Source organism: Pinus tabuliformis, chromosome 5_1 (assembly GCF_031772625.1).
Source record: "Pinus tabuliformis cultivar Carrire ecotype Pingquan chromosome 5_1, CPIR1, whole genome shotgun sequence".
Classification (NCBI taxonomy): Eukaryota; Viridiplantae; Streptophyta; class Pinopsida; order Pinales; family Pinaceae; genus Pinus; species Pinus tabuliformis.
Genome location: NC_142305.1, coordinates 390010201 through 390028365, shown reverse-complemented (window position 1 = coordinate 390028365; position 18165 = coordinate 390010201). Strand labels below are relative to the sequence as shown.

The 18165-nt window shown below is 36.3% G+C and overlaps 1 protein-coding gene across 1 annotated transcript; it reads left to right on the top strand.

The window, feature by feature from the left end:
* The first annotated feature begins 13668 nt into the window (after positions 1-13668).
* Positions 13669-15615, top strand: LOC149165091 (uncharacterized). The gene has a single exon (XM_089429702.1). The coding sequence runs from the start codon at positions 13669-13671 to the stop codon at positions 15613-15615; it is 1947 nt and encodes a 648-aa protein (XP_089285828.1).
* Positions 15616-18165: the final 2550 nt, after the last annotated feature.

Sequence of the window (18165 nt, the reverse complement as noted above, 5' to 3'; positions counted from 1 at the left end):
TGCAGCGACTCAGTGTGGCGACTTAGTGATAACACACAATTTGACTTCCCTTTGACCGGGGTATTTTCCATCAAATTTGATCGAATGAATAGGACACCATCCATGTACCAACATTCCCCTAGCTACCCATGTGGCTTGTTTTGCTTGATGACACCTGCAACCTAGAGTTTAACAAAACAGCTGCGGAAAGTTGGGCTAGCTGCGGAAAGTGGCTAAAACAGTCAACCGAATTTTTTTATTGTCTGCATTTAGGAACTCTGTGAATGGAGCAAAACAGTTTTATTGATGGACTTATAATTTGACAAACAGCCTATAACCATGATCATAACTATTTGGCCCTTTCGGTTCTGCCCTTAATAACCGACCCATCCTTTCCTCTGTTTAAAATTCAACCTGGAATTCAACTGCGTGTGATGGTTTAACAGAGGTAAGATGACTATGTTGCAAGGTTTATGGAAGAATAATGACTGAAAATGGAAGATGGATAGGGGTACGGGAGTGTTCAGGAGCTGTAAGCAGAAACAGAGGATGAACAGCTGAGATGAATTCACAAAATGAAATGGAGACGTAGCAAACAAGGTGCAGCTTTAACACAATGGTATGGTAGGGAAGTGGAGTTGGATTTTTTTTTTTTTTTTTTTTGAACTGAACCGCTGTGTGAGAAACATTTACATGTTGATGAAATGGTTGCACAAAATACGGTGGAGAGGAGCCGTATGAGTTTTAAACACCTCTTGCTTGGCGGAGTTTTATGGAGTGAAGAGCCGTATGTAATGGAGTCAGACAGTGCCGTGTTCAATTCAGACTGTTGCTAAATAGGTATTAATGATTTTCAAATGGGTGGCATAAGGGCAGAAGACGTGGTGGCAAAGGGTGGAAGACGTGGTGGTGCCAGCACACAGCCGAATTAAATCACTGTCCGCTCATTTAATTGAAAGTTCTGTTTTTTTTCACGCGCGGCAGTCAAAAATGGGCTCCAAAGAACCGAAGATTTCTCCCAGACCGCCACAAATTTCTTCAAACGGTTTCTGGGTTATCTAATTAACCCACCTGGCAAAAAAACCCATGTTTTAGTTTTTTAAAATTCGTCTCCATTTGGGCAAATCGAACGTTTAAAATATGACGTTTTTCTATGTTTACGTTTTTCTGAGTTATTATGTTCATTGTTCTGCATTCGGCCTGCTTTACAGGTTTTGTATCTTTTTCTCTCAGACTAAAATAGAAGTCTGACCCATTGTCTTTGATCCAGTTACCAGAGGAGATCAGAACAAAAGGCATTCCCAGAAAGCTACTTTTGTCAATCTCAATCTCAACAGACTTTAATGATGCATCTCCAGCAAACCCCTCTTTAAAAGGTGTTTCACAAGCTAATTGCAAAAGATTCGACCCTTCAGGTAAAATGTCCAATGGAGGTGGCGTCCACTCCCTAGCTGAATGTTTTGACAAGCCCCAGTGTAGCGTAAGTGGTCCTTCCATATCTGTAGCCAACCTTACATGGACCTTGCCTCTTGGATTTGTTATAAGAACCAGGAGTTCTTTGTCCCCAAATTTGAATATCTTCTTTTGAAGAACTGACCCACCATCCAAGGCTTCCATAACCTGTGAGCACAACGCAAGTGCACTACGCTTTTCTGGCTCAACAGGAACTTTGATATTTTCCTTCTTATCAGGAAATTTGTTAAGCATCTGTAGTATATCACGTTTTTTCCGTTGAATGCGCTGAAAGGTTTTAGGCTTTCCTATTCTATCTGCAGCTTTCTTTTGAGTGTCTCCTGATTGTAGCTTCTATTTTTTTTTTTTTTTTTTTAACAAATGTTCTTTCAGGTTTGTTTTAGGGCCAATGCTTGGTCAGGGAGGCGGATTTTTATTGAAGCCACAGTGAAAACTAGGAATGGAGATAGCCATAGATTGCTTTTCTCTTTTTTTTTCTTCTCTGAAATTGTAAAATTTTATAAAAAGGATTAATGATTTTCAATTTCAGGCAGCAAACACTTCAAGAAAAACATGCTAAAAACAAGACTTTGACTAAGGTCTTAGGCTGATTTTTCATAGATCTGAGCTAGGTGACTAGGATAGGATCCATGTTGGGACGATTCTGGAGATGCCCATGTGGTCGATTTCTTCATTGGACGCTTGTAACCTGCTAAACCTTGAAACAGCTGCGGAATTCTCAGCTAGCTGCGGAATCAGGGCAGTTTCCGCAGCTAAGTTGCAAAACCTTATTAAAACAGGATACAGTGTTTTGAAGACCACTACAAACCATAACCAGACAATTTTGGACAATTTGAACCTATCAAAGCAGTTGAGTTTCATTTTTTCATTTTTTTTTCATTTTTTTTTTTTTTTATTGAATCAATTGAAATGTTTAAGTTTATTTTGTCTCATTTTTTTCTTTTTTCTTTTTTACATAACAATTCTTTTTCTGATCCTCCAGATCACACAAAGTGCAAGAGGAGAGCATACTCAAGAATTATTAACTTTTTTTTTTTTTTTACATAACAATCATTTTTTTTATCCTCCAGATCACACAAAGTGCAGGAGGAGAGCATACTCAAGAATTGTTAATTTTTTTTTTAGATGTAAGAAATAAGGTCTCCTAATTACACTTCCCCGGCAACGGCGCCAAAATGTCTAGTCAGTTTAATGTCTTAAATTGCTCTACATAAATTATCAATCCGGGTATCGTAAACTGATGAAGTGTGGTGCACTATATGTGCTTAGTTAACCTTTCTCTTACTTCGTTGTTTTATAGTTTATGTTGTTTTTGGGGTTTTGTTCTTGTTGGCTTTCTAAAGTGTTTAATGCAAATGGAAATCCTATTCTAAGGTCTTAAGAATACTTTTAAAGGACAAGTATGGATAAAGATTTCAAGACAAAGCCTATGTCCCTAATGGTAACTTCCAAAACTTAGCACTTCAAAAGAACTTAAAACATGTTATTGATGGAGTTAGTATTTAAACAAAAGTGTGAATATACAACTAGTTCAATCAAAATAAAATGCAATAACCAAACAATGAGCTAATGACTATGAGACCCAGTATCCTTGCTGTTTCAGCAAAAGGACAAGATGATTCTATCATGTCATTAGTCATTAAAAGGCTATGTGCATCACTAATCTACAATCAACTTGAAAGCAATTTATGTACAGCTAATATACATGAGAAAAATGTAAAACAACAGTAATCAAAACAACTTTGTTATGTACAGCTAATATACATGAGAAAAATAAAATGCAAAATGAAATGACAACTATACAAGGTAGGGGCCCTCTACCACCTATGAAATCAAAGCAAAATTAAACACACTTGCATGAATTAAAATTGCATGAATGAAAAATCTAATCTACCTTACATTCTACAAAGCAATATTTACAAAATGAAATCTACTCTACCTTACATCCTAATATGCTCCATGACATCTACTTCACATCTCCTTCCATGTTGAGAACATCAAAGCTTTATTCAATTTCTTCAAAAGTACAAAGTACAACAAAGTTCTCCAAAGCTTTCAAAAGCCATCAAGGAAAAACTACAAACTTAAGAACTAGGGACTAAAAAGATTAACTAATGAAGGAGAGAGATCTCCTATTTATACAAAAAGATGAGAGCCATCTCATTAATGATAGTCCATGAATCTCTCCCTCTACCTCTAGAGTCCTAATCAAAATAGGAACTGAGAAGACACATGTCTTTTTAGAGTTACAATACAATTAGGAGATGTGACACATATCCTCATGATCCCATGATTCTTTCCACTCAAATTCGAATTTGGCCTTGGGGTGCCACATAAAGGACTTCTAGAAGCCTCCTTTCAACCTACACATGTCAACAATCTCAACCCATTTGTTAGGTATAAGCATATGCACATTATTTTCTAATGTTTAACCACAAATTCACTTAAAAGGCTTAGAAATAATAAAGATTGGAAAAACATAAAGGTGGCCCAATGATAATGAAAGTGGGATGAATGTGGTGACATAGTAGTGAAATGGAGGTGAAATGGAGGTGATATAATGGACATAATAGTGAAAGTGTAATGGAAATGAATGACATTTTCAAGACTCAACAGTTTGCTAGATGGATTTCAGAATCCGGGGTGGAGGTGGTCTCAAGGTTCATTCCCAAAGGCCTAGGAATCCCTTGACTGGTTTTGGTGGGATACATGGCAAAGCCCGAGAGAGAAGTCTCGGTTTAGGGCCTAGTGATCCAGGTTTGGATTGCGGTAAAGCCTGAGAGACTGGTCTCGGTTTAGGGCCTAGTGATCTGGGATTTTATTGTGGTAAATCTTGAGAGACTAGTCTTAGTTTAGGGCCTAGTGATTTGGGATTGTATTGCGGTAAATCTTGAGAGACAAGGAGATGGAAAATTCCTCAAGGATAGTGATGGATTCTGGATGGAATTCCAAATTCAGCTCGGTTGTGATCGAAGCAGCGGTTCTGGTGTGATCACGGTTTGATTAGGGTGGAGGTAGTTTAACTTCTGGATTACCTTGGTTGTTCATGGATTGGTTTCTCTATGTGATACCACATTCATGCTTCGAATATGGCACGGGGTGACTGGCCAAAAGAGAGATTTGGTTCAGCGATGTCCACAGTCTAGTGGCACGTGGAATTCCTAAACCTGGTCGGATTTCCTATGGTTAATAAAAGCTAAGTTCTCTTACTTTTTCACTGGCTTATATGTGGATTTAATGGTTGTCATATCTATGATATTTATATGGTTTTATGGTGGTTATAAGCATGGTTAAATGACTAGTTCATGTCATGGTTATTCCATGTATTTACTGGTAATTGTTAAATGGATGGATGAATGACCTAATTGATGTTATAATAGTTCAATGGAGAAGGTAGTGATCCTTCTGGTTATGTTTGTTAAGTTTTTTCAGTCATTTATTCTTTGTATTATATCCTAGACCTGTAGGTTGCATTGATGCCAAGTGTTTGACAGAATGTCACTTTTGGTTGAGGATGCTCAAGCCTAGTCCAGAGGTTTGTTTTTTATTTGTTTATATTTTCATCATGTCTTTGATGGATTCTGAAGGTTATAACAAGTTCTTGGAAAATTTTGGGATTTTGGGCTAGAAAAGTGGCTCAAATCTTGGGGATGCTGGCACAGGTCTGCTGGAAAAAGTCTAGGGACGCTGGCACACAGACTTGTGAGAGGGAATTTGGCTTCTGATCACTGTCTTACCTATAGCATGAGATCGAGCAAGGGTTAAAAGGATTAAATCACCAGTGGGACTCAGGGACATGATGTTTGAGTGGTTGAAAGGTCCCCTGAGGGTATTGTTGTTGACATGGATGGGTTTGTTTGATACATTTCATTGGTTCCATTTCCTTAAGGTCACCAAGGATTTTTAATCCCTTATAGTAGCCTCTCTTGTCGCATGTTTACCCTGACTCGTCGGTTTCCTGGGTAGACCTAGGAGGAGGGGGTGTTACAATAGGAAACAAATTGGGTTATTTCATTAGTGTGGAGGAGTTTTGGTAGTGGAAAGAGTATTGACATATATCCTAGAGCCAAGTAGATGTTTGCCTTCTGGGGGGCCTCATTGTTGATGTGGATATTTCCGTAGATGGGTCAGTTTGGGTACAAAAAGTGGATTACTGGAATATACCTTTCAGGTGTCATCGTTGTCACAATGTTGGACACATCTAGAAATATTTCCCTAGCTAGGGCCCTTAGGTGTGTCTTGGTTTACTTCCCTAGTGCAGCTCTCCCTGAAAAAATTGAATTCTCAGGGGATCCCTACAAGACCAAGTTAGAATGGCTCTTTGACGTACATTTCTACCCCCAGGATCTATGTTGATAAGTCACATGTCCCTAATCCCTCTACTGATGGTTTTCCCTTGCAGACCCTCAGGAAAGGTGCCCAATTCCAAATATTGGCCCTGCTTCCCCCCCATCTCTGGTATCCTCTCTCTTGGGAGGCCCCTCCCTAGCTCTTGTGGAGCCACCGATCCCTACCTACTCTTCACCCCCCCTTTCATTAGGGGACTTTTGAGGTCTAAAATTGGCCTCCTAAGGAAATTATAAAATAATAGTGGAAATAATAAAATAATATTAGATTACATCATCAAATTTTAGAGGGAAGAAAGAAAAAACTATTTTGTCAACTCGTATTTTCAATTTATATCCCAATAGGTTTACTCAAATTTCGAGCAGAAACACATGCTGGATTTATAATTTGATTCCTCATCCAACATGTACTCATGTTGCATACTTTTGATGGAACCTGCTACACGAAAAATAAGAAATACATGAAAATGTGATTGAAATCACATTTTTCATGTATTTCTCATTTTTCGTGTAGCAAGGTCCATCGAGAGTATGCAACATGGGTACTCATTGGATGAGGAATTAAATTTTTCATCCAACGAGTACTCCCGCTCGAAATTTGAGTAAAACCTTAGGGAGATAAGTTGAAAACATGAGTTGAAAAAGTAGTTTTATTATTTTAATATTTTTTTAATCCTGTTACTTTTTTTCTCCAAAAATGGTGAATCATCCCCCATGGTTGACATCATCATCTTGATTCCTATTGGTTCTTATAATCTTGATTCTGGTTGTACATTTTTCTTAGGAGGCCCATTTTAGACCTCAAAATTCCCCTAATGCATATTCCCCTCCTTAAATTCCCTCTCTTACTTTTCCTCATGAGTCCAAGTGTAGTTATGCACTCCAACCAAGGAAGAATCAGGGTTTTCCCAAGCCTTTTTAGTCGCGCCCTTGTGTTGGACCCCCTGGCGGTATTACTGATTGGTAGAAAGTCTCATTTACTCAAGGCTTAGGAGAGAGCCAAATAGGAAATAAAGGAAGCAAAATAATGTTCTATTATTATGGCCCTTAGAGAAAATTCAACAATGTCTAAGGCTTCCCCATGAAAATTTTGTCATTCAATTATAGGGGCATTGGGGGTGTTCGAAAAAAAACCCACCCTTAAAATATTGATTGCTTCTTTCAAACCAAACTTATTAATGTTACTAGAAACTATGTGTTCTTGATTAAAGACACACTGAATTCTTGAAGCTTTCCTAAAGAATTTTTCCTTTATCCATATTAACTCTGATGGAATTTCAAGGGGTCTAATTACTGGGTGGAATTCAAATTTCAAGGCCATCTTGTCTTCTTCCTTTTGCTCAGACATTCTTGTTAAGTTGCTACATAAAGATTGATTCTCCTATTTCTTTTATAAATATCTATGGGTCATATCCTACTCGAGAGCATCTTTGGTAGGAATTGGCCTATGCAAATATTTTTATGAATTACTTTGTGATTATTGGGGGAGATCTCAATTTTACTTTGGGATTATAGGAAGTATGGGGGGAGTGTCCCCGGTTGGATCCCCTCTACAACTTTTTTTCTTCTGATTGGCTAGTTCAAAACTATCTCTTGGATAATAAAGTTTTCAAAATTTTATCAACTTGGATGAATTGTCTCTCGGATGGCAATGAGGTTTCAAAAAGACTCAATAGGTTCTTAGCTTTAGAATCAATGATGAGCTAAGACTTATATTTCAAAGCCTCGGTCTACTCAGGAGGGTTATCGGATCACAAACCGATTACACTATGCATGGATCCTCAAGATGGGTCAAAGGTGATTCCCTTTAACTTTATCCCCTCCCAGTTAAACAAGGAATAATACCAAACTTTGGTGTTAATTCTTTGGAGGTTGTTACACCAGTCAAGTTATCTTTTGTATATGGAACAAATTTTCAATAATTTGAGCTTTATTAATTTGGCTTCCAAGTCACGGGCCATAGATCATTATAAAAAAGTGTAGGATCAATTGATTGAAGTAGAGAGGCTAATTAATGATACCTTATCCCATATGGATGCCAATTCTATCACATATAATTAATTAATTATCCTTAAATCCCTTGAAGAAGAAAGGCATTCTATATTGGTGGAGGAGGAAGAGTGGTGGTGATTAAAAAACTTTGTTATATGACTTGCTTCTAAGGATAACAATATTGTTTTTTCATCAATTCTCTAATCAAAGGAAAATTGCAAACACCATTTGGGGCATTTGTGATCATAATGGAAACATCCTCCACACTTTTCCAGAAAAATCAGCGGTGGGGGTTCATCGTTTTCAAGATCTCTTTAGAGCACCTGTGGGGTGCCCTATTCAGAAAATTTTACAGGTGCTCCAAAAATTCTCCGGGGTGGTATCAAAAGAGATAAGTTATGTATTCAGAAAAAAAACCTCGGATTAAGAAATTATAGTAGCACTCTCCTCAATGCATAAATCAGAGAGCCTTGGTCCAGATGGATTTTCGGTAGAGTTCTACCTTCGTTTTTATGAGCTTCTAAAATATGTCCTCCTAAAGATTGTTCATGGGATCCCTTAATTCTACTTTCTTATACCTAATTCCAAAAACTTAGGATGGCCTTTCCTTTGATGATTATCAATTGATAATTGGTTGCAATCTCATTTATAAACACATCTCCAAGATCATTGCAATTCGAATTACTCCAGTCCTCATTTCATATAAAGAAGAGGAATAGTTTGGGTTCCTCCACAACAGGAACATTCATGAAGTTGCTCTAGGTCAAGGGGTTTTTCACTCCCTTAAAAATATCAAATTCAAGATCATCCATCCTTAAATTGGACCTGTCAAAGGCATATGATAAGGTCAACTGGACTTTCCTACAACTAGTGTTACCTCAGTTGGGATTTTCCCTTTAGGTTGTTAATTAGAAAATGGGGTATATCAAGTCGACCAAATTCATGGTTTTAATCAATGGTGTCCCTTCAGATTTTTTCCAAGCCTCAAGAGGTCTTTGCCAAGGTTGTGTGTTGTCCCCTCCACTTTTTCTTAATCATTGCAGAGCCTTTCGATAGACTAGTTTGTGAGCTTCGATCTCAAGGGCATATTCATGGGATCAAAGTGGTTGAAGGAATGACGGTCACTTACTTGTTATTTGTGGACAATTTCCTTATTTGCATAGCAGGGGATAGAAGAGATTGCTCCTTTCTCAAAGGTTCCCTAGACCTATTCTATAAAGACCCATCTATGGAGATAAATGCAAACAAGTTCTGCATTATATACAACAGGTCTTCAGCAGAACCCCTTTCTATGTTTAGGGATTATCTTCCCTTCATGGTTAAAAATTTGAATGGTGGTTTTAAATATTTGGGCTTCAACATTAAGAAAAACAAGTATCGCATCACAAATTGGATGTGGATGGTTAGAAAAGTGGAAGCCTGAATCTCAGTATGGACCAATCATTTTATATCCATTAGAGGTGGGCTTGTGCTTGTGAAATATGTCCTGGAAAATATCATTGTCTTCTGAAATTCCATAGTTTTTGCCCCAAAAGGTGTATTAAATCTAATCGAGAAAGCCACTTTGCATTTTCTCTGGTCTGGTGCTAGTAGCCTAAAAGTCCTCCCTCTTGTAATGTCCAATTTTTTAGCTCCAGAGGAGATTGGGGGATGGGGTATAACAGACTCGAATAGTTTTACACAAGCTCTAGCTAGTAAAAATGTGTGGCGTCTTACACAGGAAAAATCTCTATGATAAAAGGTGATACAATAAATAGTTTCCTAGCATGGCTCTGGTTGATTGGTTTCGAGTCTTAAATTAATCTTCTTCTGGCTCAATTGTTTGGAAAGCTCTGGTTTGAGATTTCCCACTGGTTGGCAAATGGACCACTTAGCATGTGGGAGATGGGAGGTAGATTCACCTAGGCCTCGACCCTTGCTATGGGGCATGTGAAGATTATAAGTTGTTTGCTCCTTTGTTGGATGAACTCAAGCACTCAAATACAATATTCTTAGTAGACGTCAAATCCCATGAGCCACAACTTAGGAGACATCAAGGATGGAGGTTTGCTTGAGAGTTAGGATTTTCGGGAGCCTGTGTTGAGGAATGGAAGAAGTTTGTGGATTAAGTTTTGGATAACACTATCTCCCTCAGAGACTCGAGGCGATATTATTTATGTTGGTCCAAGAATATCCATACTAACTCCTTCACTAAAATATTGGGTTATAGAGCTTAGTTCTAGGACCACATCTCAGAATGAAAGTATTGTTGGTGAAAAGTGCATTGGGGAACACATGCTCCTTTGAAAGCCATGATAAGTTCATAGCTATCTTTCTCAAACAAATTACTTACCTGGGATAATCCTGAAAAGAGGGGATGGCATGAGCCAAACCAATGCTCCCTTTACAAATCTTAAGAGGAAACCCATAGTCATCTCTTTTCACATTATTCTTATGTAGCTCAAGTGGTTTCTTTTTTATGGAAAAATTTTAAGCCTAAAACAAGGTGGGGGGCACTTGCCTTCGTGACACTTACATATTTTGGTGGCACGATAATAGGTGGTTTCTTTTAAAGCTCTCCCATGTCTATTGGTTGTTGATAATTGGCGTACTCAGAATCTAGTTGTCTTAAATCAAGATAGGCCAATTTCTCTAAAGAGGTGTGCAGCAATTGTGGTGACCCTCACTTCAGAGTTCACATTGGAGTCAAATCCAAAAAATCCCAAGTTTCTTAACATGCCTGAAAATCACTATGAATCTCCTTAGGGAATTTTCAATGGTGCCAGTTAAGGCCACCCCCCTTGACGCAGTATTGGGGTAGCTTTGTATTTTAGTAACACTCACTTCATCTATTGTCATTACTCCCCCGTCAGAGGCTCAAATGACAAAGTTGAATTAGCAGCCTTATGGTTTCTCCTAGAACTAGCTCAGGAAAAGGCCTTTCTAGATTACAGGTTTTGGGTGATTCAAAATTGGTCATTTAATGGGCGAATAAAAAGGATGAAGTAAACATTCTTGGCCTTGAAACTCTTTTTTCGAACTTCAGAGTTGTGGCGAAGTCCTTTGAACATGTCACTTTATGTCATATTTTATGTGAATTCAACATGGAATTGTATAGGTTTTTAGAAGATGTTCTTGCTCTTCCCATTGGTTCGATAAGCATGTACGAGTTCACAAATGGAGAAGAAAGTGAGTCCATGGAGAGAAATGTCTCCTTCTAGTACTATTTTTTTGGTTTTCTTTGATGTGGAGACAACATATGGTTCACATTTTAGTAGAATGTTGGAATGCTTTTTGTTGTAAAGTTTCACGTTTCTATGGATGATACTGGATGACATTTATGAGATGTCACATATGATGATAGGAAATGTATAAAGGTTTGAATGTCTTCCACAACATTTAGAGTTCATATGTATCAATTCCATTCCCTCAATATAATCATATATTTTTTGTAGTTTTTAAAGTTAATATTGGTTTATATATTTTTTATGGCCAAAATAAATCCATTGTAATCCTAGATATGGCAAGTGTTGAGAACAATCACATTTCTTAAGGTGAAAACTTCTTTTATAATGAAAATTTTGAAAAAATCCTTTTGCATCTTGAGAGGTTTGATCACTCTCGTGACTTGATAGATCTAGGCTTAAGATGGATCTGTGCTAGCTATATATGTGGGTGTGTTTATGCCATGTCTCAAATCCCAATTAAGTATAAATAGTTTTCCACTTCTCTTTGATTTTGAGTAGCATACCAATAAAATGTTTTAATCATAAGATTTATTTATTTATTTTTAATTACTATATCTATCTATCTATCTATCTATCTATCTATCTATCTATCTATATATATATATATATATATATATATATATATATATATATATATATATATGTATGTATGTATGTATATGAGATTATTTATGGCTCACTTTCTCCACATTAAAATGCTTTTTTGATAGTAGTATATTTTAAATAAACATCTCCCTCTATTGGGAACTAGAGAGCATACATCCATGTAATATGATCTCTCTCTCTCTCGCTATATATATATATATATATATATATATATATATATATATATATTCTCCAACATATTAAAAAGTAATTGAATTTTTTAAGGTATTATTTTAGTTCTTTTAATAGAACGGTATTAGACAACATCTCTCCCATATTGGGTTGTAAAAAGTCCCTATATGCAATCAAATTTAGAAAAGTGTAAAAGGCTCTATTGCTTTGTATTTATATAGTACTTGTTCTCCTTTTAATTACTATTTTGTAACTAGTTATTTTAACATTTTAGGAACTCATACGAAGTTCCAATCATGGGTTTTCAATCAACCTTACAATCATGGCATACCATGGATGTACTGTTTCATACAAAGATTTAAGATAGTATTTGTTTATACAAGTTGATAGAGTTTATGTAAAGGTATGAGATAAGTCTTCAATATTCTTTTTGTTTATTGTGGTATATAAATTGTCTTTTTAGATCTTTTAGAAAATATCTAATTTTATTTTGTCAAAATTCAAGTGCTTTCCATTATTAAAATGATTTTATTTTTGTTAAAATTCAAATGCTTTTCATTATTAGATTTTCATTAATGAAATTTTTATGTATGTGTAAAGAAAAAAAATGTTATTTATGATTTAACTTAGCATTGATCATTTAAAATATCAAATTAACAATTTGGTTGTATATAAAAATATCAAATATAACATAATCTACCATACCAATGTCATTCCTATAAATAATGATCATGATGTTGAATTTATGCATCTCCACTAAACTAATAATTTATTAAACTTCAATAACTATGAAGCTTAACTAATTTAGTAACAAACAAAATTGAACATAAATCTTCAAAACTCTTTGAAATTTAGAAGCAAGATCCCAAATAAAACGTTGAAGTTTTAAATGTTACTCACATATTGCTTAATATTATAAAAAAAACAAAACTAGCAAGAGAATATTACCTTGCCTTTCATATTAAAATTTCTTAAATTATCATAATTATCTTATAAATTAATTACATTATTTCTTAACAAATATTTTTTTGTTTCTTATATCTTAATCTTCATTATCTAAATTATAATCTCCAAAATTATAATTATAATTTTTATTTTGATTTTAATTTATTTAATGTTAAATATACACTTTAAATACTCAGAGAATATACTATAGTATATGTTATAATTTCAATATTAAAGGGATCCTCTGATCTATCTTATTCCAATTTTATTTTTTAATATAAACATTTTTTTATATAATAGTAATTTTTTTCTATTTTAATTACAATTTTTATCATCAATTACTTTTTACCTATAAAACAAATACTAAACAACAATGCTACATGTTACATTTATTTTAATTTTATGTTCCAATTAACCAAAAATTCTATCAACTTTTAAATCTATTTATCTTAAAAATAAAAATAAAAAATAAAACAAATTTGTAAGGAATTTACTTCTCCATGTTTCCTCTCCTCTGCGGCGTGGACCTTACCAAAGTGGGCTGGCAATTTAGGTCGGGGTGTCATAGAGGTGAGACTTGACCCATAAAACCCTGACCTCCTTCAACAGCGGGCTATAAATCTCACGTCACGTCGGCTAAAACGCTCACATCGGACCTTAAAGAAAACGCACAGGTTTTCCATGCCCACGCATATATATATCTATTTACACACGCTCTCTTTAAACGCTCAATACTCCACCACACTAAGAAGTCGTCGCTTCTCAGGATTTAGCTCGCTTGCTTCCCCCTTTATAGCGACGTTGATATCAAGAAGCCTGCCTCCCCCTTTCTTCATTTTTTTACTTTTATTTCTTATATTTAAATTTCTGTTGGTTCGATCTCCCGGAGGTCCGGGTTTCGATCCGTACTCTATCAGTTTTCTGCAACAATGCCTCCTCGTGTTGTCATGAAGAATACTGGGTCAATCGCCCAGAAAAAAACAGCGGCAAGGGTTCCCATCAAATTCTCCAAGACTCCGGTCAACTCCGTGAGCTCTACACTACCAAAGGCAGAGTTCGAGGCTGTCGCAAAAGCGCAGTCGAAGACCTCGCCCATCGCTGAAACTCTGAAAGTCAGAGAGAAAGCCATCGAGCCATCTAAAGATTTGAACGAGCCAATTGTCGAAACCCAGACGGAAAAAGAGAATCCCGTAGTAGATGCCAATGAGGAGTACAAAGAATCCCCCAAGGATGCTGATGATGAGCACCTTGCAAAAGGTAGCGAGGAGGGAGGCCAGCGAATAGACTTAGAGAAGAAGGAAATCGATACTGTAATGCAGGAAGCACATGATAATGAAGGTGAGGATACAGAACACCACGATGAGCTGGCTGTACATAATGTAGTCATTGGTGAGCAGAGTCATGGAAATGAAGAAGGTGTGGAAGGTGACGGAGCTGATGACGAGCATGAGGTGGAAATGCCCTCCATGGTCAAGGAACGGATAAAGCAGAGAGAGTTTGAAGTGTTTGTGAGGGGGCTTCATAAAGACGCTGATGAAGAGGATTTGAAGAAGGTGTTTAGTGAGGTTGGTGAAGTTGTTGAGATCAGATTGCCAAAGAATTCTCGGACTCAGAAGAATAAGAGCTTTGCATTTGTTCGTTTCGCGAGTGTGGAGCAAGCCAAAAAGGCAGTAGCAGAGCTCAAGAATCCACAGGTGAGAGGGAAGCAATGCGTAGTCTCAAGAAACCAAGATAATGAAACTCTTCATGTACGCAACATTTGTAAATCATGGACAAAAGAGGCTCTCCAACAGAAATTGACAGAATATGAAATATACAATGTTGAGGAGATAACTTTGGAGGAAGATCCAGAACAAGAAGGGACAAATAGGGGGTTTGCATTTCTGGAGTTCCCCACTCATCTGGAGGCTACCAATGCCCTCATCCGCTTGCAGAAGCCAGACGTTTTCTTTGGTACTGACGTTTGTGCAAAGGTTGCATTTGCCAAATCTACCATTGAGGCGGACGAGGGAGTTATGGCGCAGGTAAAGTCTATTCTTGTTGATGGATTGCCACCTTCTTGGGATGAAGAACGAGTTGTGGAGAAATTTAAAATTTATGGTGAAATTGAAGAAGTGCAATTGGCACGAAATATGCCTGCAGCTAAGCGAAAAGATTTTGGGTTCATTTCTTTCAGAACTCGTGAAGCCGCACTGGCGTGCATTGAAGGAGTAAATAAGAATGAGGTAAATGAAGAAGAAGAAGACAAGAAGGTTACTCTGAAAGCTACTCTTCGGAAACCTCAGCAAAAGGGACGATCAGTTAGGGGTAGGGTTCGTGCAGGATATGGTAGGGCTCGATTTGAGGTTTTTAGGGGAAGGGCATATGATAGGCGACCATCTGGTCCTGCTTATATACGAAGCGATCGGAGGAATTATAGAGAACAGGACGCTTATCTTGATAGGCGAACTCTACCTTCAGGTAGACGCGATGAAACAGCTAGTAGGCGATCTTCATACCGGGGAGATTATCGATATGATCGGATTCGATATTGTGAGAGCACGCCGCCACGCAGGCCTCCATACCCTGAAGATAGCTATAATTACGGGATGAATGGAATGGCAGACTATCATGATTATGCAGGAGGAGGAGTATGTGGGTCCAAGCGCCCATATTCAGTTGTAAGTAACGATCTTCCATCCCCAGCTCGGCATTCCAGGAGTCGTTTAGATTATGAGGTAGGTGCTCCAGATTCGCGTTGCGAAAGAGTGTCCAGGATAGGACAAGATTCACGATTAGGTTATGGTGCGGACAACCGAAGTGCTGCAATTTATTCAAATTCAACTGATTACTTACCCAGGAGCAATGATGTTCGAGGTGGACCGTATCCGTATTGAAAAGCTCAGCATCTTATTATTGAAAAGTTAGATAGAGACTGAGATGCAATAAAGTAGAATAGATTTATTATCAGCCAATTTTTTATATTATAATGGTAATTATTACATTTTTAGTGGCTTGATAAATTCAATAAAGTAAATTTCTTATTATGAAAATTTTCAATAATCATCATAAAATAAAATCAAATAAAAAAGTCGGAAATGCATTTATGGTATAAATTCAGAAAGTAAATTTCTTATAGGAAAATTTTCAATAATCATCCTAAAATAAAATCAAATAAAAAATAGTAAATGCATTTGCCTATGACCTTTTAGTAAAGGGATGGAAGGACGATTTCATAAAGAAAAGCTTCACGGGTTGCATGAGACTTGGCCCTTAATTTTGCCCTAGTAAGGGCCAAACCCTAGCTCAATATCACCTATTGATGTTGAGAAAGGAAGGGTCAAGACCCATTAAAGTGACTTCAAGACCAATGTAACAAGATCGACGTACAACAGAGCCTTTGCTAAAGTTGTGGGAAGTCTTGGGCACAAATATTGGCATTATTTATCTATGACAAGGCCACTAGTGTACATAGGTTGAGTCTTTGATTTGATGGGCCAAAAGGTGTAAAGGGAGTTGTTAAAAAATTTACTGCATAACATAAATAATCACTGAGAATTACTGAGAGGAATAAATATAAAAATAACCAGCAACAACCATAAACACATAAACACAAATGTCTATCTGGGAAAAACCCAACCATAATGAAATTTCATTATCCAACATAAACACAAATGTATATCCGGGAAAACCCCAAATCCGGGGGAAAACCCAACCATAATGAAATTTCATTATCCTTGGCCAAAACCCTGGCCAATCCGACCAAATGAGCCTTCACCGCTCACCTCCAGGTCTTGCATTACAATGAAGTCCTTCCAGCCTTTTATAAGCTCTATTACATATAATACCACATGCAGAATAGAGTGGATAACAAGGAAGTGGATAATCCGATAGCCCTGGTTTGGATAACAAGCGAATAGAGTGGATAACAAGGAAGTGGATAATCCGATAGTTGATTGGATTTTTAAGGAAATGGAAGGATAACAAGGGAAGTTGTTGACGTGCAATCAATTGGGGTTGGAATTGTGGTTGCATAGGTTGTGAAGATTGAAGGGGATAGTATTAAGGTTGGTATTGAGGGTATGGCTGTTGGAATTGAGGGTACTGAGGATTCCTACCATAAAAAATTAGACCAAGATGAGTTTTGGGGTTGAGGTGTCCAAGTTTTCCATGGCATGGGTGCATTCCAATTACTTTGTGGTTGTGCATATGATTGATATTGTGCATTGGGATCTTGTACAATACATGTTTGTATAGGCTGCCAAGGTCTTTTAGGAGCAATAAAACAAAGTGGTTCATCTTGACTTGTTCCAGCTTCATCTTGGAAAACAAGCTTAAGCCCAAGTATTGAGGGACATTTTTTTGTATCATGATTTTTTGCACATATATCGCATATTTCAACACTATCAAGCGGACATTCACATAGAGCATATTTTTTCCTACACCTAGAACAAAAAATAGATAATGTAACATTCTCGACTTTTTTGCTTGTTTTGTATCCTTAGAGTATCTACTTGTTCATGAAAATTTCCAAGGATATATGTTTTAAAGTTTTATCAAGAAAATTTTATAATTTTGTTCTACTTATTGTTCCAGATGCAAATTTGTGTACCCTTGACATGACTAGGTCTCTTGGGTTCATTCCATACTTTGCCTTACCTCTTGAAATTTGTTTGCACAACTCACAAATTTCATCAAATGAGTTAAGATCGATCTAGGCTGGTTTCATTCATGTGCGGCCAAGGAAAATGTAATGAAGATATTATTTTTTTTTCAATAATATGTAAATACATGTAATATTGATAAAACCATTTTAGATATGCCTGAGATTTATCTGGTCATTTTAATTTTAAATTTTCTTAGTGATGAATATTGTCAATAACTTTAATGATGAAAATTGATGAGATAACTTTTTTGAATGCAATGTGACAATGTAATAGTGTTGAATGATAGAAAATGTGAATAATAAAAATGTAGTCAATTACAAATAATCTTCATTGTGATCGTTCTCAAACTATTTTCTTTTACTATTCTTATTGTCACCCTTGTTAGTTTTGTCATATTTTCATATCGATTATATGAAAATGACAGTTGAAATTGTAAACCATTTAAATATTTAGCTCGAGTTGTTGTAGTAAACATCATACCTTGTCTCTCTTTGCTCTCGAATATTAATAGGTTGAATTAATATAACACAAAAATCATTGTACATTGTCAATAATTTTTTTTGTTTACAGTAAAATCAATGCACACTATTAATCCAATCACTTTAAAATTAATGTACCATCATACATCCAATTACATCAAATCAAAAATCAACATATACATTTAAATCAATGCATCTAATGCAAGAAATAAAATAAGATTAGAAAACAACATCTACACTGAAATCAATGCATCTAATCTAAGTAATCAAATAGGATTAGAAATCAACATCTACATTAAAA